The sequence below is a fragment of the Carcharhinus amblyrhynchos genome, chromosome 15 (assembly GCF_965287045.1).
Source record: "Carcharhinus amblyrhynchos chromosome 15, sCarAmb.v2.hapA, whole genome shotgun sequence".
NCBI lineage: Eukaryota > Metazoa > Chordata > Chondrichthyes > Carcharhiniformes > Carcharhinidae > Carcharhinus > Carcharhinus amblyrhynchos.
Window position 1 is genome coordinate 36400645 of NC_137338.1, and position 25576 is coordinate 36426220.

Sequence of the window (25576 nt, forward strand, 5' to 3'; positions counted from 1 at the left end):
AGGGAGGCACTTGGTCCTGAATTCTGTGCAAAGTTGCCCTGGAATTAGGTAATCATTCCCATTGCCTTGCCCCAAAGGCAAGCACAGAGAGCACAAAATCTGCTCTGTCAGCATAATCCTGCTCCATAAATGGATGTAGTAATTTCTATAATTTTCAGACAAGTTGGATCATTCACTTCAGTCTTTCCGTAACCATACAGCTATCCAAAATCTTAGGATCCTCATGTTAGGCTACCCTTTCTCAGGCAAGGGATGTTCTTGTCCATTTCACTAAACAAATCCTCTGATTTTTGCTAGCTGAATAAGGCACTTTGCTCAGTGTGTGGAATATAATTTTACAGAATGATGATGACTACATGTAAGTGCTGCAACTTTTGCCCCAAAAAAAGTCACGGGTGGAAACAACCATTATAGTCTTCATGCTAATAGCCATATTTGTCATCAGCAATATTCCATCCAAGGAAGATAATGGGCAAATAAAATGTATTTTTGTATAGTGTGTGTTTGTGTAACTTGTATAACATGAACTTTTCCTGAATATATTTACATGTGAATTTTTGCAGGCACTGGGACCTGAGCCCTTCAATTTACCTCCACCATTACTCTTTTTATGCTCTTTTTAACTTCTCTCTGCACCCCTCCTAGATCTTACTTTAGTTGTCATGCCTTCTTTCACTTTTCCACATCCTGAAATTGTGCCCTCACAATTCCTTAAAACAACCTAACTCCTCAACCCTTCTGCTCTCATGCTGCCATCTGAGGTTTGACTCCCTTAGATAAACCTATAGTTTCCCTCTGTGCCTCTCTTAGCATCCTCCAACTGGCTCATCTAGGCACTAGCTCATTATGAACAGTAAACCCATCACTGTTTCTCCCATCAACCTTTTCACTCACTGCACCTCTCTCCAATATCCTTGGACGTGTTGTTGTCTCCCAAATCTGTTCACATCTTTCTTCAAGCTCCATATTTGAATCCTTCCAATTAGGTTCCGCCCCTGCCAGAGTACTGAAACAGCTTTTCTCAAAGTCACAAATGACGTATTATGTGTTTATGAAAGAAGTAAACTTCCCCCTTGTCCTTCTCAACCTACCCTACCACCTTTGATACTGTTGATCACACCTCTCTACTATCATGCAGCTGGGTGGGACAGCTCTCACCTGTTCTATTCTTATCATAGCCACAGAATCACTTGCAGTGGCTTTCCTTCCTGCTTTTGCACCATTACTTCTGATATCTCCCTCTTATTTATCATCTACATGCTGCCCCTTGGCAATAGTTACAGCAGCTTGGCAACAGGCACCGAGAACACCTAATAGCCATTTGATCTGCGGAAGCAGTAGCAAGGCATGCCTCTCATAGATTGGTCTCTTCAGCCATTAGCAAAAGTGGACCATATGAAGCTATCCCAACAGATTTGACTTGCTGCACATCCATCATCTGGCGTAGATGGTATGATGCCAGCCAAGAGAGCTGTCCCTCACTGACACCATCTGAAAAAACAGCATTGACTACACACACAACCTCACCACCACCTTTCTCTATTCCTACACACACAACCTCACCACCACCTTTCTCTACTCCTCCACTGTTGCTAATTTATCAGATTATTCAACAACCCGTAGCGAATGAGTACAAATTTTCTCCAATTAAATATTGAGAAAACTAGCCATTGTTTTGGTCCCCACTTCATCTCTATTTCCTACCTACCAGCTTCATCCCTCTCCCTAGCAAAAGTCTGAGATTAAGCCAATCTGTGTAAATCTTGATGTCACATTTGACTTCAAGATGAGTTTACGACCACTTATTTGCACCATCACTAAGACCACCTATTTCCACCTCTGTAACACTGCACAAGTTCACCCCTGATTCAGCTCATCTGCTATTGAAACTCTCATTCATGCCTTTGTTACTTCCATACTTGACTGTTCCAGTCCACCTCCTGTCTAGACTCCAGAATCTTGAGGTAATCAAAACTCTGCTGCCAGTGTCAAAACTTACACCGAGTTCCATTCCCCTGACACCCCTGTGCTTGCTAACCTATATCGGTTCCCAGGCATCCATGTTTTGAAATCACTACATAGCCTCTCTCTTCCCTGTCTCTGTAATCTCCTTCAGCCTCACAACTGTGATATCTGAGCTTATTTAATTCCTGAGCATTTCCTACTTTAGTCGGTCCACCATAATTGGCTGTGCCTTCATTTGCATAGGCCCCCAGCTCTGGAATTCCCTCTGTACACCTCTCTGTCTCTTTACCTTGCTTTCCTTGAAGACATTTCTTAAAGTCTTTGACCAAACTTTTATTCATCTGAGCTAATATCTCCTGTGATTCCATGTTATGCTTTGTTTTCTGATGCTCCTGTGAATTGACTTGGGATGTTCTATTCATTCCTATACTGAACCTTTAAAGTAATAAAAGTCTATGATTTTATAAAATATGTGCACATTTCCTTTTGCAATTTTAGCCTCCCCACAGTGCTCGTCACATAAAAGTTTTCTTTGGTTGAACTTTATTTTGAGGGTTTGGTCTCCTTATTTGAAAAAAGAAAAATTTGTGATAGAATCAATAAAAGGTTTTTGATTCATCAAAAATATATAATGGAGAAGTTTTGACAGTTTTTCAGAATAAATACTACATAAAAGTAATGAAACAAAAGTTGCTTCTAGAAGCAGTTCTGAGAAGATTCTCTCATTCTTGGGATGAAGGGCTTATTCTTTGAAGAAAAGTTGGGCCTATACTCATTGGTGCTTAAAAGGATGAAAGGTGATATTGAAAAATCCTGAGAGGACTAGATAGGGTTGATACTAGGAGAACATTTCTTCTTACAGGGGAAGGCTAGAACTAGTGGACACGTTTAAGAACATGATGATTTTTTTTCTCTGTGAATTGTAAGTCCATGGAATTCTGCTCCCCAGAAAACAGAGGAACTTGTATTTGTCAAGGCTAACTTAGATTGATTTTTGATAGACAAAAGAATAAAAAATTGTGGGGGCAGACAGGAAAGTGGAGTTAAGACCACAGCCAGATCAGGATCTTATTGAATGTTGGAGCAGGCTCGAATGCCTGAATGGTCTACTCCATCGTGGTCCATTACGGTGGCCATTACGGAAACATGGTTGCAGGGTGACAGGGACTGGGAGCTGAATGTCTAGGGGTATCAAGTGTTTAGGAAGGATAGACAGGAGGAAAAAGGAGGTGGGGTAGCTCTGCTGATTAAGGATACTATCAGGGCGGTAGTTAGGGAAGATATAGGCTCCAAAGAGCAGAACGTGGAATCATAGTGGGTAGAGATAAGGAACAGTAAGGGGAGAAAGACGCTGGTGGGTGTGGTCTTTAGGCCCCCAAATAATAACTTGGAGGTGGGGGGGGCTATAAACAAGCAAATAAATGATGCGTGCAGAAATGGAACGGTGATAATTATGGGGAATTTCAATCTGCATATTGATTGGTTGACCCAAGTCAGACGCGGTGGGCTTGAGGAAGAATTCTTGGAATGCTGTAGAGATTGTTCCGTCACACACTGTTCAAGGAAACTAACAAGGGAGCGAGCTATCTTAGATCTGGTGTTGTGTAACGAGGCAGGAAGAATTAGGGATCTTGTTGTGAGGGATCCTCTTGGGACGAGCAATCATTGTATGCTTGAGTTTTTGATGCAGATGGAGGATGAGAAAGTAGGGTCCCAGACTTGTGTCCTCTGTTTGAACAGAGGGGAGTACGATAGGATGAGAGAGAAATTGGCAAATGTAGATTGGGGGGGTGCAGATTGGTCAGTAGGACTGCTGAGGAACAGTGGAGGATCTTTAAGGAGATCTTTTTCGGTGCTCAGCAGAAATATATTCCAGTGGTAAAGAAGGAATGTAGGAGAAGGGATAATCAGCCGTGGTTATTGAAAGAAATAAAGGAGAGTATTAAATTAAAAGCTGATACTTTGAGTGGCTAAAAGTAGTGGGCGAGTAGAAGATTGGGAGAGGTTTAAAAATCAACAAAGAATGACTAAGAAGTTGATAAAGAAAGGAAGGATAGACTATGAAGCTAAACTAGCGCTAAATATAAAAAAGGACAGTATGAGTTTTTACAGATATATAAAGAGGAGGAGGCTGGCTAGAGTGAATGTTGGACCCTTAGAGGATGAGAGGGGGGATTTAGTGGTGGGAGATGAGGAAATGGCTGAGGCCTTAAATAAGCTTTTTGCCTCAGTCTTCACAGAGGAGGACGCGAATAGTTTGCCGGATATTAAAGATAGAAGAATGGTAGAAGTTGAGGGCCTGAATGCGATTACTGTCACTAGAGAGGTAGTGCTTGATCGACTAGCGGGACTGATGGTGGACATGTCCCCAGGAATGCATCCCAGAGATCTGAAGGAAATGGCAGAGGTAGTAGTGGATGCCTTAGTGATTATTTACCAAACTTCGCTGGATTCCGGGGAAGTGCCAGAAGATTGGAAAACGGCTAATGTTACGCCGCTGTTTGAAAAAGGTAGCAGGCAAAAGGCAGGGAATTATAGGCTGGCTGGTTTAACGTCTGTTGTTGGAAAAATGCTTGAATCCGTCATCAAAGAAGAAATAGCGAGGCACCTCGAAAAGAATTGTTTGATAGAGCAGACGCAGCACGGAGTCGTTAAGGGGAAGTCGTGTTTGACGAATTTGTTGGAATTCTATGAGGATGTGACTAGTGCGGTAGACAGAGGGGAACCGGTGGATGTGGTGTTTCTCGATTTTCAAAAGGCGTTTGATAAGGTGCCGCACAAAAGGTTGCTTCAGAAGGTTAGGGGGCATGGAGTTGGGGGTAAGGTGTTAGCGTGGATAGAGGATTGGTTGTCTAATAGGAGGCAGAGAGTTGGTATCAATGGGTGCTATTCTGATTGGCGGTTGGTGACTAGTGGAGTGCCCCAGGGATCGGTGCTGGGGCTTCAGCTATTTACCATTTATATAGATGATCTGGAGGAGGGGGCTGAGTGTAGGGTGACAAAATTTGCTGATGACACAAAGATGAGTGGAAAAGCGAATTGTGCGGAGGGTGTGGAAAGTCTGCAGAGGGATCTGGATAGGCTGAGCGAGTGGGCGAGGACCTGGCAGATGGAGTACAATGTTAGCAAGTGTGAGGTTATCCACTTTGGCAGGAATAATAGTAGGAGGGATTACTATTTAAAGGGCGAAAAGCTGCAGCATGCTATGGTGCAGAGGGACCTGGGGGTCCTTGTGCATGAGTCGCAAAAACCCGGTCTGCAGGTGCAGCAGGTGATCAAGAAGGTGAATGGGATGCTGGCGTTTATAGTGGGGGGGATAGAATATAAAAGCAGAGAGGTCTCGCTGCAACTGTACAGGGCATTGGTGAGGCCGCAGCTGGAGTACTGTGTGCAGTTTAGGTCGCCGCACTTGCGCAAGGATATTTTGGCCTTGGAGGGAGTGCAGAGGAGGTTCACTAGGCTGATACTGGAGATGAGGGGGTTAGACTATGAAGAGAGACTAAATAGACTGCGTCTGTACTCGTTGGAGTTTAGAAGGATGAGGGAGGATCTTATAGAGACGTATAAGATAATGAAAGGGATGAATAGGGTAGAGGTAGAGAGATTCTTCCCGCTCAGAAAGGACAGCAGGACTAGAGGGCACAGCCTCAAGATAAGGCTGGGGGGGGGAGGTGGGGGTGCGCAGTTTAGAACGGAGTTGAGGAGGAACTTCTTCGCTCAAAGGGTGGTGAATCTCTGGAATTCTCTGCCCGTTGAAGTGGTGGAGGCTACCTCGATAAATATATTTAAGACACGGGTAGATAGGTTTTTGGCAGACAAGGGAATTAAGGGTTATGGGGAGAAAGTGGGAAAGTGGAACTGAGCCACTTCAGATCAGCCATGATCTTATTGAATCGCGGGGCAGGCTCAAAGGGCTAGATGGCCTACTCCTGCTCCTACTTCTTATGTTATGTTGTTATAGTGCTCCTAAGTCACTATGTTTTTTTCAAAGTGTGCATGAGAACATAGAACACTACAGCACAAACAGGCCCTTCGGCCCACAAGTTGTGCTGATCATATCCCTTCCTACCAGGCCTATCTATAACCCTCAATTCCATTAAATCCCATGGACTCGCCCAGAAGTCTCTCAAAAGACCCCAGCGAGTTTGCCTCCACCACCACCAACAGCAGCCAATTCCACTCACTCACCACCCTCTGACTGAAAAACTCACCCCTGACATCATCTCTGTACCTACTCCCCAGCACCCTAAACCTGTGTCCTCTCATAGTGAGCATTTCAGCCCTGGGAACTAGCCTCTGAGAATCCACCCTATGTATACCTCTCAGCATCTCATAAACCTCTGTCAGGTCACCTGTCATCCTTCATCTCTCCAGGGAGAAGGGGGGAAATAGAATGTAATCTCAAGCAGTCTATAATGTCCAGGAAAAGAACTTGCAAAACTTTTTTTTGCATTCTGCTCATATTAGTCCATCTCTTACTAATTGGCTGATTACTAATAGATATGCTTTGGTTACCAGCAGGTAACTTGCATTTTCTTCAATCTGGTCAGGTTGCTAATATATCGGTACTTGTGGTACCTCCTTATCCTCATAGTGATATCTGAATGTTGTGACAAGTTTATAGAATGGGTTTTGGTGATTCTTCTTTCATTTTTTTCATTATCCCATGTTCTGCAACTATGAACCATCATTCAAAGTAATGCTGATGCTTTCATTAAACGACCATTAGAAACTTGCCTCTTCCCCAATTCTTGGTTTACTGTTAATATACTTAATGAAGGTTGGCTAATTTGCTGTGGACATATAAAACACTGGACCACATAAAGTATGATTGGATCCTGTTTTATCTGCCAAAACTGCTCACTATTAGTCCTCATGTCTCCTTTAAAACACTTCTTAAAACCTATCTCCTTGACCAAGCGCTTTGTCATCTACCCTAATATCTCTCTAAGTTGTTGGCTGTCAGATTTTGCTTTATAATGCCCTTGCGAAGCACATTGCAAAGTTTTCTTCTGTTAAAATATGCTGTATAAATACAAGGTGTTACTGTTGACTGAGTGGATAGTAATTAGGCAGGGCTACCACTTTGAGCAGCAGAATTTAATGGCTTGTGAGCACTCAAATTTTCTAGGTTCTTAAGGATATCTGAACTCATAGGAAACTTGTCTGCATCTTATGCCTTACATACTTGAATGTGTTTTTGCTCAGGTTTAAATTGCAGCCAAGAGAGACTTATGAGGAAAGGGAGGAATATTGGAAATGTAACAAAGGGTATGGGACAAAAGGGACCTAGTAGTTTGGAGAGTGTGAGAGACTGGAAATGTAATTATGCCGCTGTTTATTTTATTATGTGCCTACCATTATTTTATTATGTTTCATAAAAACAATTGCTCAGAGAAATTCTGTCAGTATAATGAAAATATGAAGCTAATAAAGTTTAGCTGATACAAATTATAGAGGTGGCCGCAAGATGAAGGTGAACCATTCATAGCAAAAAAAATGAAATTTTGTTTCTTGTTAAAATTTACTGGCAAATTTATTTGCTACATAAGTATGCTATTGGCATTAACCCAGTGTCATTAACAGGTCTACATGATATATTATTGATATTTATTTATGAAATATATGTAAGCCATTATAATAACTTCGGACATTTGGATCCAAGTTTTTATTAACATCTCACAGGCATGTACGTAAAGCTGTAATCTAAATGAATTGTTGAGCTTTTGTTACTTTTCTAGTTTGGTTTAATTAATTAATAAATGCTTAACTGATGGAAAATTTCCTGATTTCCAATTAATGTGTATCCCTTGCTAGCATCTTTTGGACAATTTTCTATATTAAAGGTATTGTCTAAATGAAAGTAGTTGTTGTTGCAGTCAAGTGAGATTTAATTTCAATACGGAAGAGACAATACACCAATGAATGTTGCATTTCACTGATTACCTGAGCCCTTGTTTGTAGATGAGAAAAGAATTAATCCCTGAATTTTCCTGATATTGATTTAATTGTTCTGGTCATTTATGGACCTTTTACATGTTTGTGAGCATAGACAATGGTACTGCAGTTGGTGAGACTCTAAAGAAAGTAGTAAACTGGTGTCAATAAGGACTTACTTTCCCTATCCTTTGTTTGTTGAAACAGTACAATATTACAATCTTAAAAGCACAACTTTTCCTTAGATGTCCCAATTTTTTTGACATTGGGAAATTCTGTATAATAGATCAAAAGGCAGTTTCCTGATCCAGTAGAATAACATGAGTGAGGTGGATGCTCAATGGGGAATCTCTCTGGTATTCAGTGGCACACACGAGGTGGCTATGGTTGCGGAAGAATATTTGAAAATATTGATCATTTTGGTTAAACAGGAATGGCCCTGCTTGACTAAGTTTTTTTTATTCTTTCAAGAGATGTGGACGTCCTGGGTTCTGCCAGCATTTATTTTAACTAAAGAACACTGAAGGAACCATGATATGGTTCCATGTCTGGAATGTTTGTGGGTTGGAAGAAACTTGTTCCCATTTGCTGTCCTTGTCCTTCTAGATGCTAGAGATCACGGGTTTGGAAGGTGCTGTTGAAGGGGCCTTGTTGAGTTGCTGTAGTGCATTTGTAGATGGTACACATTGCTGCTGCTGTGCATCACTGGTGGACGAAGTGAATGTTGTAGGTGGTGAATCAGGTGCCAATCAAGCCAACTGCTTTCTCCTAGATGGTGTCAAGCTTTGCGTGTTGATGGAAGTGCACCCATGACATGTGCCTTGTAAATAGTGGACAGGCTTTGGGCAGTTAAGAGGAGAGTTACTTGCCACAGAATTCCCAGGCTCTGACCTGCTCTTGTTGCCACAGTATTTATATGGCTATTGCAATTCAATTTCTGGTCAATGGTAAGTCCCGGGATGTTGAAAGTGGGGGATTCAGCGATGGTAATGCCATTGAATGTCATGGGGAGATAGTTGGATTGTTTCTTGTTGGAAATATTAATTGTCTGGTACATTCATGGTGTGAATATAGCTTGCCAGTTGTCATTCCAGGCTTGAATGTTGTCCATCCTTGCTGCGTATGAACAAATCAAATACCAAAAAAACCAGAAAGCTTGACAAGGTTAAAGAAAAATATATTTCAATAAAAAATATAGGTAATATAAAAATGTCTAAGTAAAAAGAACAACGCACACTTTTTTTTAATCATAGAATCATAGAAACCCTATAGCACAGAAACAGACCGTTCAGCCCATCAAGTCTGCACCGACCACAATCCCACCCAGGCCCTACCCCTATATCCTTACATATTTACCCATTAATCCCTCTAACCTACACACCTCAGGACACTAGGGACAATTTTTAGCATGGCCAATCAACTTAACCCGCACATCTTTGGACTGTGAGAGGAAACTGGAGCACCTGGAAGAAACCCACACAGACACGAGGAGAATGTGCAAACTCCACACAGTGACCCAAGCCAGGGTTCGAACCCAGGTCCCTGGAGCTGTGAAGCAGCAGTGCTAACCACTGTGCTACCGTGCTGCCCTATATGTTAAATGCATTGTTTTAAATGCATGAAGAAAACCTTTGACACTTTTATTCCCAAATTATTTTATGATATGTACTTTTTGAGTCAGTTTAAGAAAACAATGTGCTACAGTCATCAATGCTGCTGAAAAAGAACCACCCTGTCGTTTCCAGGGTTATACATGTGGATTAACACTTTCCATGAGACAAAGCTCTTGCGTTAATTAAAAGAATGACAAAATTGTACACTGATCTCTCATTAATGTTTGTGCATTGTTGTCGCTAAATGGAGGACTGGTTGTAGAAACTCTTATGTATCCACATTGGGCCAAATGGTCTCCTTCTGCATCATAACGATTCTGTGATAGAACTTCTAAAACTGATTTCAGGCTATTCTGCAACAATATTTTGGTTATAACCATGTTTATAAAAATGTTAATGACCTGAGTTTGCGATGACTCATAATTATTTATTCTGTTTTTCATAGTTTTGGCTTCCTCTGGTATAGATTATGATGTCAAGATCTGGACACCACTAGAGGGAATACCAGCTTTTGACAGAAAACTTGCAGAAGAGGTATGCAATTTCTTTTTAACATTTGTCCTTAAAGTGATTCGAGATGTGCATTATCATCTTGAGAAATATGTTTTACAAGAAGATAAGTTAATGAGGCTATTATCATCAAATGAAAGTATATTCTGTCCCTTACAATTATTTTCACTGAGGTTAGACTGACTGGCCTGTAATTACTCCATCTATCTTTTTCTTCCTCTTTAAACAATGCTACAATGTTAGGTGCCTTGCAGTCCACTGGTATCACACCCGTAGTTAGATGAGATTGTAAAATGATGGCCACAGCTGCCACCCTTGTCTTCTCTTGCTTCTTTTAACAGCCCAGGATACATTTCATCCAGGCTTAGGGATTTATCCAATTTCAAAGATGTTTAAAACTTCCCCTCTTGCTCTGTTGATTTCATTTATTATTTCACATTCTGTCTCCCTAATTGCACATGTTTTCACAAAAGAGGGGGAGAATAATGACTTCAATTGGGATTTAACTGTACCATGAAATGCATTAGTAGAGAGGAAAATCTAGATGAATTGGTTCACAAGAATACTGATCAATTGTTAATGGTGGATTTGGCATATTAGGACTTGATAGTAGCCTGATAATTACAGTATAGACCAAAGGATTCCAGCTTCCAAAGAGGTAAAGATTGATGTTATGAATTTCACTAATTCCTCATCAGCTAATGAGATAGAATAATAGAATAATGCATTAAAATATTGCACAGTACAGAGGAGCTGCTCCATTTAGCTGCATCTCTATTCTATCTTCTGATAGCCTAGAAGTTTAGAGGCACAGAGTGTATTCCCTACATCAGAGTGGTGCGGGCTGAAGCTCCCCAGAAGTTGTGCCTTACGCCCCAATATGATGGGGTCATTGTAAAAGTCTGATGTCAGAGTTGTGTATATCAGACCGGTGTCACTGGGGACAAGTTTAGAAGTCTGGAAGATCTGATTGCTTTTATTGGCAGAGAAAGCAGAATACTTACTTTGGTCTGGTGCAAAGAAGAGCCACTTCTTGGTCCGCTATGATTGCCTCATCTTTTTAGTCATGCTTCTACCAGGTTTCTGCATGCTTGTACTGAATTTAGTGAAGAAAAGCTACCACTGCAGTTTTAGAATTCATGTTGGATGAGGGAATGTGGGATAGGGGGTCCAGCGCGATGATGATCTGGTGGGGTTGTTAAATGTGGGGTCAAGAAGAACACTGCTCATGTGGGCTCAACTTTCATCTAAGTTGCCGCCCAAGTTGAGTACTAGCAATTCCTAGTACTCTTTTCTTTGAGTGTAGCTGGTGCTGGGCTTTTAGGGTAAGTCGATCTTTGAGAAAATCCTCATGCAGGGGTTCAGCCCTTCGCATATCAAATAAATGGCCTGACATCTGCATGGGTAGTGAAGCCTTCATGTTTGTCCTCACCCAATCTGTCAGTGCACTTCTAGCTGAAAAAATGCACACACTCCTTGCTGTTTTATTGGGGCCTTGTTAGTCCGAGTATTACCCAAAAAAAAATAGGTGTTCATGTCCAAATTCTAGGCCATTTGTGGTAGGGGCATTACAACTAAATGCCATTCACTTTTTTTCCTCTTTATTAAGGATGATTGGAAGCCACATCATTGTTTTTTTTTTGCCCCTCTATCGTGGAATGTGGGTACATCTGGCAAGGCCAATGTTTGTTGCCCATCCCTATTTTCCCTTTAACTGAATGACTTGCTAGGCCATTTCCGAGGCCAGTTAAGAGTCAACCACATTTCCATGGGTTTGGAGTCGCGTGTAGACCAGACCAGGTAAGGATGGCAGAATTACATCCCAGATGGATTTTTATGACAATGGAGGATAGTTAAGCTAACATTATCGAGAATAGCTTTATCTTCCAGATTTACTAACGGAATTCAAATTCCACCTAAACTCTGCAGTGCATTAACCCGGGCTTCTAGATTACTAGTCCAGCAACATTAATTTAAGCCACACATCAGTGTGTGTCTGCTTCTTTTTCCACCCTTTTATGTATTCAGAGTGGAACATGTAAACTAGCTACTGCTGTTATCAGCTGTGTGGTCAAAATGGATAAATCTATCAGTGTGTGAACATATTGTCACAAGACATTCCCTCCTAGACTGTCCCCTGCCAAATTTAACCTGATGAAGCCAACAACATAATAGAATTCTGACTGGAAGGTACAGCCACACAATGCTGAAAAGTAACATATCAAAGCGTTTGTATATAGCTAGCAGGCCCAGTCAGTTTTAAGCAAAGCAATTGTCCACAGCAGCCTAATTAATGGGGTAGGAAAGCAGGACTAAAGAGTGATGAATTTAAAGTCACACTCCTGAGACATTTGTTACCCCCGCCCCCCCCCCCCGAACTTTGCTATCAGTGAGACTTTATGGTAAATTTAGGCAAGTTTTGTAAATTCCTCCAGATCTTACCTTGTAAGAAAAATTAGATGGACTAAGGCCCTTTGGGAAAGGAAATCTGCCATCTTTACCTAGTTTGGTCTACATGTGACTCCAGAGCCACAGCCCTCTGAAATGGCCTAGCTAAGGGCAACTAGGGATGTACAATAAATGCTGGCTAGCCATGTCCCACGAATAAAAAAAAATTAGTTTTGCTACCTTTAATCTTGCCATTTTGTTGTGTGAAATTAGTCTTTTTCACTTAATTAAGATGAAGCTGTAATATTTTAAATCATAAACTTCGAAGAAAAGCTATGCTTGTGATGCTTAAGAATTTAAGGTTCCCAGCTGCTTTACGTTGATGGGAGTTTGTTGTGCGCCAGTTTATACAAAAGAACTTGACCAATGTTTAGAGAACAAGAACAACACCACAAAAAGGCAATGACAATTGATTTCTACTTTGTGTTGCAGGTGATAAGTCGCAATGAATTGATGTTGGAGGAGACGAGGAACACCATCACAGTTCCAGCGTCATTCATGCTAAGAATGTTGGCTTCACTCAACCACATTAGAACAGGTCAGAAATTGTTCCATACTTCACAGCCTGTTTGTGCTGCACTTTTGACATTGGAACAGCTCCAAATTTGGTCCAATTCAAATTAAGTCAATTCATTGCAGATTGATTTTGGTGTCAGCAACCTCTGCCTACATTATATCTTGATTCTATGTCTCGGAAGACGTTGCACATTCACAACATGTGCCCTAAAATTTTCTAAAACAACTCCAACGTAATCCTTAGTGTGAATTACGCTTCCAGTGAAACCATAACATTACAGATCTTCCCATGGATTGCAGGCATTAAAAGCAAGTTTAGCTGAAGATCCCAATATAAACCCACATTGGCTCAATCAGTATTTGCACTTGATATTCCTCTCTACATGGCATGTTTGATTTTATTTTACTGATTTTTATCTAGAAAAAGTCCTAATACGCAAACATCTCTACTGGTAGGCAACCTTAGAATATTAATGATGCTATGGGGGAATTTTTGGGCTGATCTGTATTGCCTTACACCTAAGGAAACAAGAATGTTGGAATTTAGAATGAGAAAATTTAAAAACCAGAGTTGAATGATTGGGTGTTGTAGAAGACTGAACTTTAGAGATTAAGGGCAGAATCTTGTTGAGGATGCAGGAGTCTCACCTGCTGGCTAAAAAGCCAGTGAGAGACTTGCGCTGCCTCTTTTTGGGAAGATCCATCAAGACACAAGCCAGTCAGATAATGATGAGGCAAGCAGCAGTTCTTTCCCTTGAATCAAGACCGTGGGGCAGAAGCCTTGCCTAGCAAGAATTGCCAAGCAGTCGGGGGCTGGCAGCTCTTGCTCTCAACAGAGACCACGGGGGAGGCTTTGGCTGTTCCTAGAAGGAAGACACCAGAGTCCCAGGAAAGCAGAACAGCTGAAGCCACAAGATTAATTTGGGAGTTGCAGGGAGGTGGGTTGACAGTAAAGGCAGAGAAAGTGGCTCTGTGGTCCACTCCACCCTCCCAATGTATTGTCCCAGGTAATGAATGTCTTTGATCAAGAGAGGCTACCTCACCATTCCCTGCCCTGTCCCACCCCACCCCAAGAGATAATAAGATGCCCACACTGTTTCAGCAGCTGTGCTTGCTGGGTTAATACTGGCACTGATGGGATGAAGTTCTTAAATGAGCATTATTTGGCTACTTGAAAGTCTCAATTAGCAGCAGGATGAGAAGGTTGACCTTGGGGCTGAGTTTAGGTATGCCACCGTTCCACCTAACTAAATGCTGTTATTGCTACCAGAGATAACTGAAGAACTTTAACTGAGGACAGAATTGTCAAAGAAAATGTAACTGCTATAATGATATTTTTGTATCAAGCTTCCATAATTAGTACTTCTGCACATAGAAGTTAATTAATCTGTGGAACAGGATTTAAATTTTATCATTCATGAGCGCAAGATAAATTCATGATTTGATCACAGCTTTTGCATCGCTACATCCAGTTATTAATTTTCAGGGAAGCTATGAAGAGTAATTTGTCATATTGCTTACTGAAGTAAAGACAACGTTCCCTGTTCTTAACATCTATCTGGATGTACTTTATTAGCCACTTGAATTTTGTATACTTCTGAGTTGGAAGAAAATCCATTTTTTGTGTGACTGAAAATGTCAGTTATCATTTGTTATAGTGAATGACCATAAGGAATTTGTTTCTGTTCTGATTGGTTATTTAGTGACTCCAGGCATATGACAGGGTGTTACACATTGATTCAGTATATTCACCAACGTTAATAGCTGGGAAGTTGGAGGCACAGTAAAAACTGGGTGCCATCCCATCCATCAGTGATTAATTGTCATTCCCTAAGGACTATTTTCTGACATAGGACACATGATTTTTCTAGGAATAATTAGCAGCTCGTTGGCCAACTAAAGAGCTGTTTTCTGCCAGGTCTTCCTGTCTGCCATTTCACTGTATTACAGCTACCATAGAAAAGGACTATGGAGATTCAGTGATTACATTAACTAAAATTGTATGATGGACATTGGTGCAGGTTTGGTGATGAGTTAATAAAGTGTCTTATCTTTCGATTTTGTATCTTTGGAGTTGTGAGGTAGGTGTTCCATTAAAATGTAAGATATGCTCTGCAAACTAAATGTTTGCTTCCAAAAATTCCAACCTATAGTTTGTAGTCTAAATTGCATGGTTTGATGTATTTTCCATCATTATCTGAAAACTTACAACAATGTAAAAGGCCTTGTACCATTTTCAGTTGAGTGAAGCATGGACTGGTTGGGCTGCATGGACTGTTTATGTTCAGTGTTCTGTATGTGCAGATAAAGTCACTTTATAGTAACTGCAGAACAGAGCGTTGAAGCAGTCCTTGGGAAGATCAGCCATTGGGATTTATCTTTGCAGTTATTTTTCAGCTTTTGTTCCAGTTCATATTCTCAAAGTCACAGAACAGAGTTAAATTATCTTTAAATAGCTGTGGCTCCAAATGTTTTTACACTTGAGGGATAAAGTTGTTATCGTACTTTTGCTAGTGGTTAGTTAAAATGGAGTAGCATTACTTCTGGGTAGCAAATGGTGCAATGCATTGGGGGAATTAAGTTTTTCTATTGCTGTGAAAAGGCAGTCAGTTATGGGAAATTTTCAACACAAAGTACTCTATTCAAGAAATTTAATTAATTACTTTCCCCAGGTGCTAGCCTGAGATTTTTCTTCTACCTGAAGCCACACTTACAGTACAAGTTATGGTATGGGCAAAGCATTGTTCAAAAGTAATTTACTCAGATCTGTCTTAAACTGACTTTCCTTTAATTTACTGGTGCAGTACCCAAAATTGAACACTTCACTGTCATACATTCCTAGGCAATTTGCAGTGGAGCCACATCACTAAACTAACTTTTGATATGAAAGCTAATCCAAAACAGTGGTTTCATAAGGGATAAAATTATTTAAATAGAAGGCCTCTGCCGCCGCATGTTTTTTTAATTAAACAGATCAATGATAGTTCTGTAAACATTGCTTTTTCATTGCATCGATTAAGTAGATATACACATAATTCTGATCAAGTACAGTTTTTAACCATATTATCTTATTAATAATTGGTACCATCTGTTGCACAGATCGATTGGAAGGTGACCGCTCCGAAGGCTCTGGTCAGGAGAATGAAGATGATGAATAATTATTTGTCTTGCTTCAAGAACAAAAAAGCATCAAGAACTTTGTATAAGAAGAAAATTCAGTATATTTTCCCTACAAAGCCTTAGTGTTATTTTAGTTCCTTTTTTCTGGAAAAAAAACTTTAATATGACAATTTCTTGGTGCAAAATGTGTGCATGAATTAGGATGAGGAAGGTGGGAGAGAATAAGTAAGTTGCTTTTAATTATTATGTTTTGTGGATGAGATGCTTGGAGGTTTCAAGTGCAATATATTCTCTAGTGTGCAAAATATATGTGCTTGGATCAGTGTTATGAGCGTAGAGATTTATTAAACACTAAAAAAGGAGGGTAACGATGAAACCTTTCTAAACCTGCTGTTATGCATGTACACTGAGGGGAAACATTCATTAAAACGTCTGGTTATTTAAAAAACTGTTTTATTACTAAGCACAGATTCATAAAACCATTGCATTATTGTAGAATTGGAAAGTTTACAGATTTTTCTCACAATCCAGGAAGATCAAGACCTTTGTCATATGTCAGACTTGCAAACAATGGGCTTTATGTTTCAAACTGTATTGCACAAACATTGCTAATTATTGACCAGATTTGTTGCAAGGAGGAACAGTCTGAAGTGCTTCACTTCATACCATGATTGACATCCACCTTCCAATTTTAGGAACTTAAGTTCTAATCTGGAGACTATAGCACAGCCAGTGATTATCTCCTTCAATGCTAGTTTCTGCCATTATTTCATACAATAGTCTGCATCGTCCTAACAAAAACGTACATCTTTTTCTTTGTATTTCTTCTTACAGGATAGCTAGTGAATCTGTAATACACTCTTCATAAAGCCTCTTGGTCCTTCCTATACCGTGTAGCTGGGTACTGCATGCAGTGTCGTAAGATTTTGTATGGGCTAGGAAGATGCCTATGCCAAATGGGAGAGGAGTTATTGACAATGCTTTAATTTGTATATGTACCACTTGGTTCAACCAGTCCAGGTGGCACTTAAGTATTGTTGTTGACTCATTTCTTTTTATCCACCAATGTCAAGTTCGCATGAACCAGTAATTCCAATCTGTCGCAATGTTTATTGATGCCCCTTATTCTAAACTGTTGGAAGCAATCTACTTCTATCTCCTCTGTCCCATCCTTTCCTGATTTTAAAAACTTGTTTTTCTAATGAAAAAGGAGCATAAGTTTTTCTTATCTGAATCTATGTTCCACTCTTTATAGGATGGGCACATTGAGGCTTTATAATGTTGTAAGTTAAGGTTTTGCATAAGTTATAACACTTCTGGGTTTTTATACTGTATGACTTTTATGGCAAAATCTAGAATTCAGTTAACTGCCTGTAATGCCTCGTGCCTATATTCTGAATTGCTTGACAGATATGAGCCAATTTTCATGCAGAATACTATTTACTTTCAATGAGGTGATATTTCAGTACTCACATTGAATTCCAACTGCCATGTTTGATTTCCCTGATCAGTGTCCCTTCAGTCTTATTAAAACAAGTTATAATTAATTTTTTAAATATCAGCAGCAAATCTGCCACTGCTCATGCCTTTTTGCAAATTAGTGATTTCACAACTGTCCTGAAAAATGAAAATTCCCCCAGGATGGTGACCCCACTGCCTTCCTGCTTGCCTGCAGTTATGTGGGGAGGGCTGCCCTGTTTTTCAGGAGAGGGGAAATGAAAGAAGGAGATTGCCTTCAGCTTCCTTTCACTACGTCTCCTTGCCCAGCCCTCACCAAGGTCAGTCCCCTGCAGGTGATCCTTACCCTACAATCTGTCCATCAAGATCACCAACTGCTCCTCAGCCCTTGATTCCAGGGCCTTACGGCGAGTACAGAGCTGCCAGTCAATCTGAAGTTCTCCGAGATGGACTGCTACCTGACTGAGGGGTGGAAGTCCAGTCTCCAACCAAGTGTTAAATGGCTGTGCAGTGATGATCAATGGATGCATTTCCTTGCCATCTCCAGGTGGCAGGTAGGGAAGCCTGCCATCTAAAAAATCTTGCCCTGCGTTACATAGTCACTGCAGGGATTGCTAGTAAGATATTAAATCTGTCAAACTGGTGTGAAAAGAAGTTGGACATCATTACAACTTTTTCAGGTTTATTTCAGTACAAAACATGGTAATGACAAACCTGTCAATTTTAACTAAAATTTTCAATATGTTTTTGTTCTTAAGTACATAACATTTAGTTGTCTAAAACACAAAAAAAGCTCTGAATAGCACATGACTTAGAAACAAGTAAACGCTTGACTGTGAGCAACTGCAGAATCGTACATTTACTATTTTGAATGGTATAATTATAATGCTGAGCTATATATACTAAGAGTTTGGCTTATGTTCCATTCCTATCGGTTCTCACGTTTCCATGTGCATCCAAAAATATTCATAAAAAAATTAAGAATAAAAACAATTACCAGCTAGATGTCTATTTTTAAACAAGGCTTTGAATACAAAGGGTTAGGAGCAACAGGTCTGTTGAACCAGAGCTTTCATTTGCAGTCTCTGTGTAGCTCAAAGTTATCAAATACTGTTGTTCATTTTTGAAAACATAAGTGAATTTGTCTTTGCAGTTGTTCATTGTCCCTTCCTTATCAGTACCCCATCACCCACCCACCCATGTAATATTTGCTTTGAACACATTTGGATTGAAGCTCAGCGGATAAGAAAGACCCAGATTTCTATTCGCTGCCTGATCTTTGTGGAAGGACCTGCAGCAGATCAACTACATGCCTGTTCTCAGCACCAACAGTGCAGGCACAAACTTATTAAACACTGGTGGAACAACTTTTAACAATTTTTGCTCCCTAGAGTTAACAGTCTTCCTCTCTCAGCTTTTCCCCTTTTGAAGAATTTAATTCTGTCTGTATGTTAAACCAAATTATGAAAATACCTACTTTTGGATGTGCATGGATGTCAAAGCTGTAAACTCATTTCTTTGGCTTCTCCCACTGAAATCTTTCTAGTGACTTGCTCTCCCAACATTTTATATATCAATATTTGAACAATTGTACAACAAATGAAAGCATAGTAAGATACTTTAAACCTCAGCATCTAACACGATGAAATAAATGTGTTAAGGCTGTGTCCTTTCTATTTTGCAAGTATGCTTCAATCCTCAAGCACTATCTTCCTCTGTGCCATCATTAACGATTCCTTCATCAATACTCTCCAGCCTCAATCTCTGACCTGCAGAAATTTTGTTTCCTTTGCTGGTACCTCCAGGCACAGTTTTAATAATAGTAAACAAATCTCCAGGTAAACCACTCTCTCCAAAAAGGCTCATTTTGGCATCCGTCTCAATAGCTTTGGCCAAACTGGCAGCAAAATTATCCAGAGTTTTGTGCACATCTGCTTTGATTTGCAGGACTGAAGACTGATCAGCTTCCTCTGCAAAGGAACAAGATTGAATTAAAAGCATTTTTATCCCAACATAACCTCAGATCAGTATCTTTTGACTTCTTGCTAATTTTCTTTTCCCTGCCTGAAAGCATGAATTCCTTGCAACAGTATTGTTCCTACATCTAGCTAGCTGAAAGAATTGATCAGCTCCTTTTGTTCTTCACACTTACCTGAGAACCTACATGAACAATGGGCTAACCACTAATTTTCCCAAAGGTGAAATAAAAGCTTTTCACAGTTCTCAGATCAAAACCATTCATGCTAAGTCCTGGTATCTCCTGACATCAGCACAGACTGAGAAGGAACAAACTATTCTTCAGTTGTCTTAGATGTGCCTGCCTCACATCAACTATAGTAATATGCCAATGTGGTTATACTTATAGTATAAAGGTGTCCAGTGCAATATGCACTGACCTGTCAGCCATGTGGCTGATGGAAGACATATTGCAAAAGCAGGAATAATAGCACACACCCCAATGTATACCCAAAAACAAAATGCTGGAAAATTTCAGCAAGTCTGACAGCAGCAATGAAGAGAGACTAGAGCCAACGTTTCGGGTCTAGATGATGAAGGGTGATCTAGACTTGAAACATTGGTTCTATTGTCTCTCCACACATGCTGTCAGACCTGTTGAGATTTTCCAGCATTTTGCTTTTATCTTGAAGGTGCAGACAAGCAAGGATATGCTGCTCAAACTGCACCTCGAACTAAATTGAGTATTTATTGGGGCTGGGTACACATCCATACTGCAGTCAGATTAGTGGCAATGCATATTCTATGCTGAATTGTGTTGCTCACTGGGCCACCCTTGGGGAGTTCCTGGCACCCAGTTTGCCTTATCAGGAGTAGGCCACATGATCCTGAATTTGTTCAGCCATAATGAGATATTTGACTTCAATTCTCACTTTTCTCTCCCTGTATTCCAGTGTCAAAAAGTCTATAAGATAACCTTGGAGTGAGCATTAGAGCCCCCTAAGGGGTAAAGAATACCAAAAATTCATAATCCTCTGCAGAAATTCCTACTTGTCTCAGTCTTTAATAAATCAATTCCTTATCCTGAGACATTGGGTGGGATTTTACAGCTTCGCTTGAGTGAGAGTGGAAATGTCCGTCTCTTGCCCACTCTGATTCTGTGGCGAGCAGGGCTTTAGAATTCCAGCGAAGATCTCATGTTGTAGGCTATGGGGAAAACAGCAAACTGGATTTTAGCAGTTCTTTGGAAATAAGCTACAAGGAAGAGGGTACCATAGCTGGCACAGGAAAGTGAAAATGTGGTGTTATCATCCCACCATCTATAACCAGCAGCTGGTATGGTGGCAGACAGTCCTGCTGCCCACAGCCCAATTGAGTCACTTAAGGGGCCAATTAAGGCCTCCCCACCTCCGCTGGCATTTAGGCATTGGGAAGATCACCAGATAAAGCATATGACCTCCTACTTTGGTGTCCTATATCAGCACTGTTGGGATCAGGTGGTCATCTTAAGAACATAAGAAATAGGAGCAGGAGTAGGCCATCTAGCCCCTCAAGCCTGTCCTGCCATTCAATAAGATCATGGCTGATCTGAAGTGGCTCAGTTCCACTTTCCCGCTTTCTCCCCATAACCCTTAATCCCTTTGCCTACCAAAAACCTATCTACCGCGTCTTAAATATATTTATCGAGGTAGCCTCCACCACTTCAATGGGCAGAGAATTCCAGAGATTCACCACCCTTTGAGTGAAGAAGTTCCTCCTCAACTCCGTTCCAAACTGTCCCTCCCTTACCTTGAGGCTGTGCCCTCTAGTCCTGCTGTCCTTTCTGAGCGGGAAGTACCTCTCAACCTCTACCCTATCCATCCCCTTCATCATCTTATACATCTCAATAAGATCCCCCCTCATCCTTCTAAACTCCAACGAGTACAAGCCCAGTCTATTCAGCCTGTCTTCATAGTTCATCCCCCTCAACTCCGGTATCAGCCTAGTGAACCTCCTCTGCACTCCCTCCAAGGCCAAAATATCCTTGCGCAAGTGTGGCGACCAAAACTGCACACAGTACTCCAGCTGCAGCCTCACCAGTGCCCTGTACAGTTGCAGCAAGACCTCCCTACTTTTATATTCAATCCCCCTCGCTATGAAGGCCAGCATTCCATTTGCCTTCCTGATCACCTGCTACACCTGTAGGCTGGGTTTTTGCGACTCATGCATAAGGACCCCCAGGTCCCTCTACACCGTAGCATGCTGCAGCTTTTCGCCCTTTAAATAGTAGTTCCTCCTACTATTATTCCTGCCAAAGTGGATAATATTTTAATATATTTTTTAATATTACTTGGATCACACTCATTGCTGGAGCAGGTACCTCATCCCAATCCCTGCCACTTTCGGGGTCTGTAGCAAGTCCCCACCACCAGCACTAAATTCTGGCCAGCATTTCCTCTGTCAAACCTCTTGGAATCTTAAATAATTTCAAAACATTTAGCACATATTCTTCTGAACTCCAGAGAACGGGCCCATTCTACTCAATCTCTCCTCATAGGATAACTACTCATCCCAAGGCATTTAGTAAACATTCTCCGTACTGCCTCTGATAGGAGTATACCTTTCCTCTGTCACAATCGTCCAGGTGTGGCGTTAAAGTCCTATACCATTGTAGAAAGACTTCCTTATTTTTGCACTCCAACCCCCTAGCAATAAATATGCCATTTGCCTTCCAAACTGCTTGTTGTGTGTGGATGCATGCTTTTGTGTTTCTTGTAATGAGGACACTCAAATCTCTGTGGCACAATACTATTCGGGATCATATGGCCTATTACTGATAAGGCAAACTGAGTGCCAGGAAGTGGCCCAGTGAGCATAGAATATGCATTGCCACTAACCTGACTGCAGTCTAGATGTGTACCCAGCCCCAATAAATACTCATTTAGTTGGAGGTGCTGTTGAGCAGCATATCCTTTCTTGTCTGCACCTTCAACTTAAGATAAAAGCAAAATGCTGGAAAATCTCAACAGGTCTGGCAGCATGTGTGCAGAGAGAATAAAACTGACAATAGTCCATGTGCGGCATTACTAAAGTCCTGCATAATTGTAGCAAGACTTCCTTACTCTTGTATTCTGACCCCCTGCCTAACTTGCTGTATTTCCTATAACGAGTACACCCAACTCTCTCTGAATACTATATCTGAGACAGGCAAGCCCACAGCATGCCAGATCATTACTGGTCAGCCAGCAAGGTGAGACATGAAATTGAGAGGAATACATCTGCCACTAGGAAATGGAATTGTAATCACATAGCTATATAGTTAACCCTGCAACCAATGCCCTAATGTGAGGATTAACAACCAACGGAGAATCTTACCAGTTCTTTAATGGTAGATTCCCACAGTGCATCTGCATCCTTAAGGCCTCCAAGCTTGAGCCCTTGATGTAACTAACTGGGATGGGACCCTGGGAAAGGGGCTTGTACTCCATCTTAGGCAACCCAATGGATTTATCAGTAATTTTTTTGTACATAGAACCAGTTGACCAACCGAAAAGTTCTCAAAGGAATTATTTGGTTTCTGTACAAAATCTGAGATCAATCCATTCATTAGATTGCTATTAATTTGCTTTCCTTCATTTAGCACTCCTAATATGTTCCTAAACGGATAAATCTCCGGGGCCTGATGGCATCTATCCCAGGCTGTTAAGGGAGGTGAGGGATGAAATTGCTGGGCCTCTGACGCAAATCTTTGTCTCTTCTTTGGACACAGGTGAGGTCCCAGAGGATTGGCGGATTGCAAATGTAGTACCGTTGTTTAAGAAGGGTCAGAGGGATAACCCAGGGAATTATAGGCCGGTGAGCTTGACTTCAGTTATAGGCAAGCTAATGGACAGGATCCTCAAGGATAGGATGTATGAACATCTGGAGCGCTGCAATCTGATCAGGGATACGCAGCATGGCTTCGTTACAGGGAGGTCGTGCCTTACGAATCTAGTGGAATTTTTTGAAGAGGTGACAAAAACGGTTGACGAAGGACAAGCCGTTGATGTCGTCTATATGGATTTCAGTAAGGCGTTTGACAAGGTCCGTCATGGTAGGCTGATAGAAAAGGTGAAGGCTCATGGGATACTAGGACAGGTATGTAGATGGGTGGAGAACTGGCTTGGGAGGAGGAGACAGCGAGTAGTAGTGGAAGGCTCCTTTTCCAATTGGAGGTCTGTCACCAGTGGTGTGCCGCAGGGCTCGGTACTAGGACCTCTTCTATTTGTGGTATATATTAATGACTTGGAAGAGGGGGTAGGTGGTGTGATCAGCAAATTTGCTGATGACACTAAGATGGTTGGATTGGCGGGTACTGAGGAGCAGTGCCTGGCAATGCAACAGGACATAGACAGGCTGGTAGATTGGGCAGATAGATGGCAAATGGAATTTAATCCGGAGAAATGCGAGGTGATGCACTTTGGCCGGAATAATGTGGAGGGGAGTTATACGATAAAAGGTAGAACTATCCGGAGTATAGATACGCAGAGAGACCTGGGGGTGCAAGTGCACAAGTCCCTGAAGGTGTCGGTGCAGGTGCAGAATGTGATGAGGAAAGCGTATGGTATGTTAGCCTTCATAGGAAGAGGTATAGAATATAAGAGTAGGAGTCTGATGTTGCAGTTGTATAGAACGTTGGTTAGGCCTCACTTGGAGTACTGCGTCCAGTTCTGGTCGCCGTACTACCGGAAGGATGTAGAGATCCTGGAGAGAGTGCAGAGGAGATTTACCAGGATGTTGCCTGGTATGGAAGGGCTGTCTTACGAGGAAAGATTGAATGAACTTGGGCTGTTTTCCCTTGAGAGACGTCGGCTGAGGGGGGATCTAATAGAGGTTTATAAGATTATGAAGGGGATAGATAGAGTAAATGGTGGTAAGCTTTTTCCGCTATTAGAAATGGATAGAACGAGGGGTCACGGGCTTAGGATGAGGGGGGCTAGGTATAAGACAAATATTAGAGGGCAGTTTTTCACGCAAAGGGTAGTGGGAGTGTGGAATGCACTGCCGAGTAAGGTGGTGGAAGCAGGCACGCTAGGGTTGTTTAAGAGTCACTTAGACAGCCACATGAACGGGCTACATATAGGGGGATATAGTAGGCCTTACTAAACATTGTAGGCTTGGGAATACGTTTTGCCTCAGGGATGTTAGTCTTTGCCTGTTTAATAATGAATTTTTTTGTCTCCACAGGCATTTAAGTCCAGCAAGGGGCATGCATGCGGCAGGTTGTAGTGGGCTGCTCTTGGACGTTGCTTCGGGAGTTGCCTATTGCTTCATGTCGTTAGTGTGCTTAAACTGGACCACGTCAAGGGCAACATGACAGCTCAGAGACTATCTCTGTTACTGTGTGGACACATGGATTTGGGCCTGTGTCTGTGGGAGTTTGCACGTTCTCCCCGTGGTTGCGTGGGTTTCCTCCGGGTGCTCCGGTTTCCTCCCACATCCCCAAAGATGTGCTTTTAGGCTGATTGATTGGGTACTAAATTGTCCCTAAATTGGACCTCCCTGATCCTCGCACATTAGGCGTAGACTAAAATCATGAATAGGTCACTGAGACAGTGGGACGGCGGCGCGGGCTCGTTGGGCCGAAGGGCCTGTTTCCCATGCTGTGTTGTTCTTTGTTCTTTGTAAACCGGCTGTGCTAAGTAAAAATACACTAAATGAAAATCACATTACTGTAAGATGATGTGTAGTAAGTGTGGGTCATGTTCCTAACCCTTTAATTTGTACATTAAACACCTACTGGCTGGCTTGATCCCAACTGACCCAAAAATGCTCCTCCAGCTCACAGCTTAAGAATCGTAGAATCCCTACAGTGCAGGAGGCCATTTGACTCCCTCCCTCTCACTGACCATATCCTGAGCTCTCAAGGGCTTGGGGAGAGGGGCAGGAAGCAGAGTGTGTTCAGGAGAGATGAATGGAAGCGTTGGGATGGGGGGCTGAGCAGGAGGATTGGGGAAGGGGTGATGGGTGGGAGGGTTAGTAAGTGGGAAGTTCAGGGAAGAGCTGGGTGGGAGAAGTGACAGGCAACAGATAGT

At 41.6% G+C, this 25576-nt stretch overlaps 2 protein-coding genes across 9 annotated transcripts in view; one reads left to right on the forward strand and one right to left on the reverse strand.

The window, feature by feature from the left end:
- Positions 1-16558, forward strand: part of dcaf6 (ddb1 and cul4 associated factor 6) — a 136202-nt gene extending 119644 nt beyond the window's left edge. For all 6 annotated transcript variants that reach the window (XM_080203808.1, XM_080203809.1, XM_080203810.1 and 3 more), the window contains 3 exons: positions 9961-10049; positions 12906-13011; positions 16089-16558. In XM_080203808.1, the coding sequence (XP_080059934.1) occupies positions 9961-10049; positions 12906-13011; positions 16089-16147 (254 nt within the window). In that variant the 3' untranslated portion in view covers positions 16148-16558. The remainder of the gene's footprint in view (positions 1-9960; positions 10050-12905; positions 13012-16088) is intronic.
- A 2118-nt stretch (positions 16559-18676) lies between these two features.
- The window catches only part of gpr161b (G protein-coupled receptor 161b), a 29965-nt gene continuing 23065 nt past the window's right edge, over positions 18677-25576 (reverse strand). For all 3 annotated transcript variants that reach the window (XM_080203818.1, XM_080203815.1, XM_080203816.1), the window contains exon 6: positions 18677-19537. In XM_080203818.1, the coding sequence (XP_080059944.1) occupies positions 19266-19537 (272 nt within the window). In that variant the 3' untranslated portion in view covers positions 18677-19265. The remainder of the gene's footprint in view (positions 19538-25576) is intronic.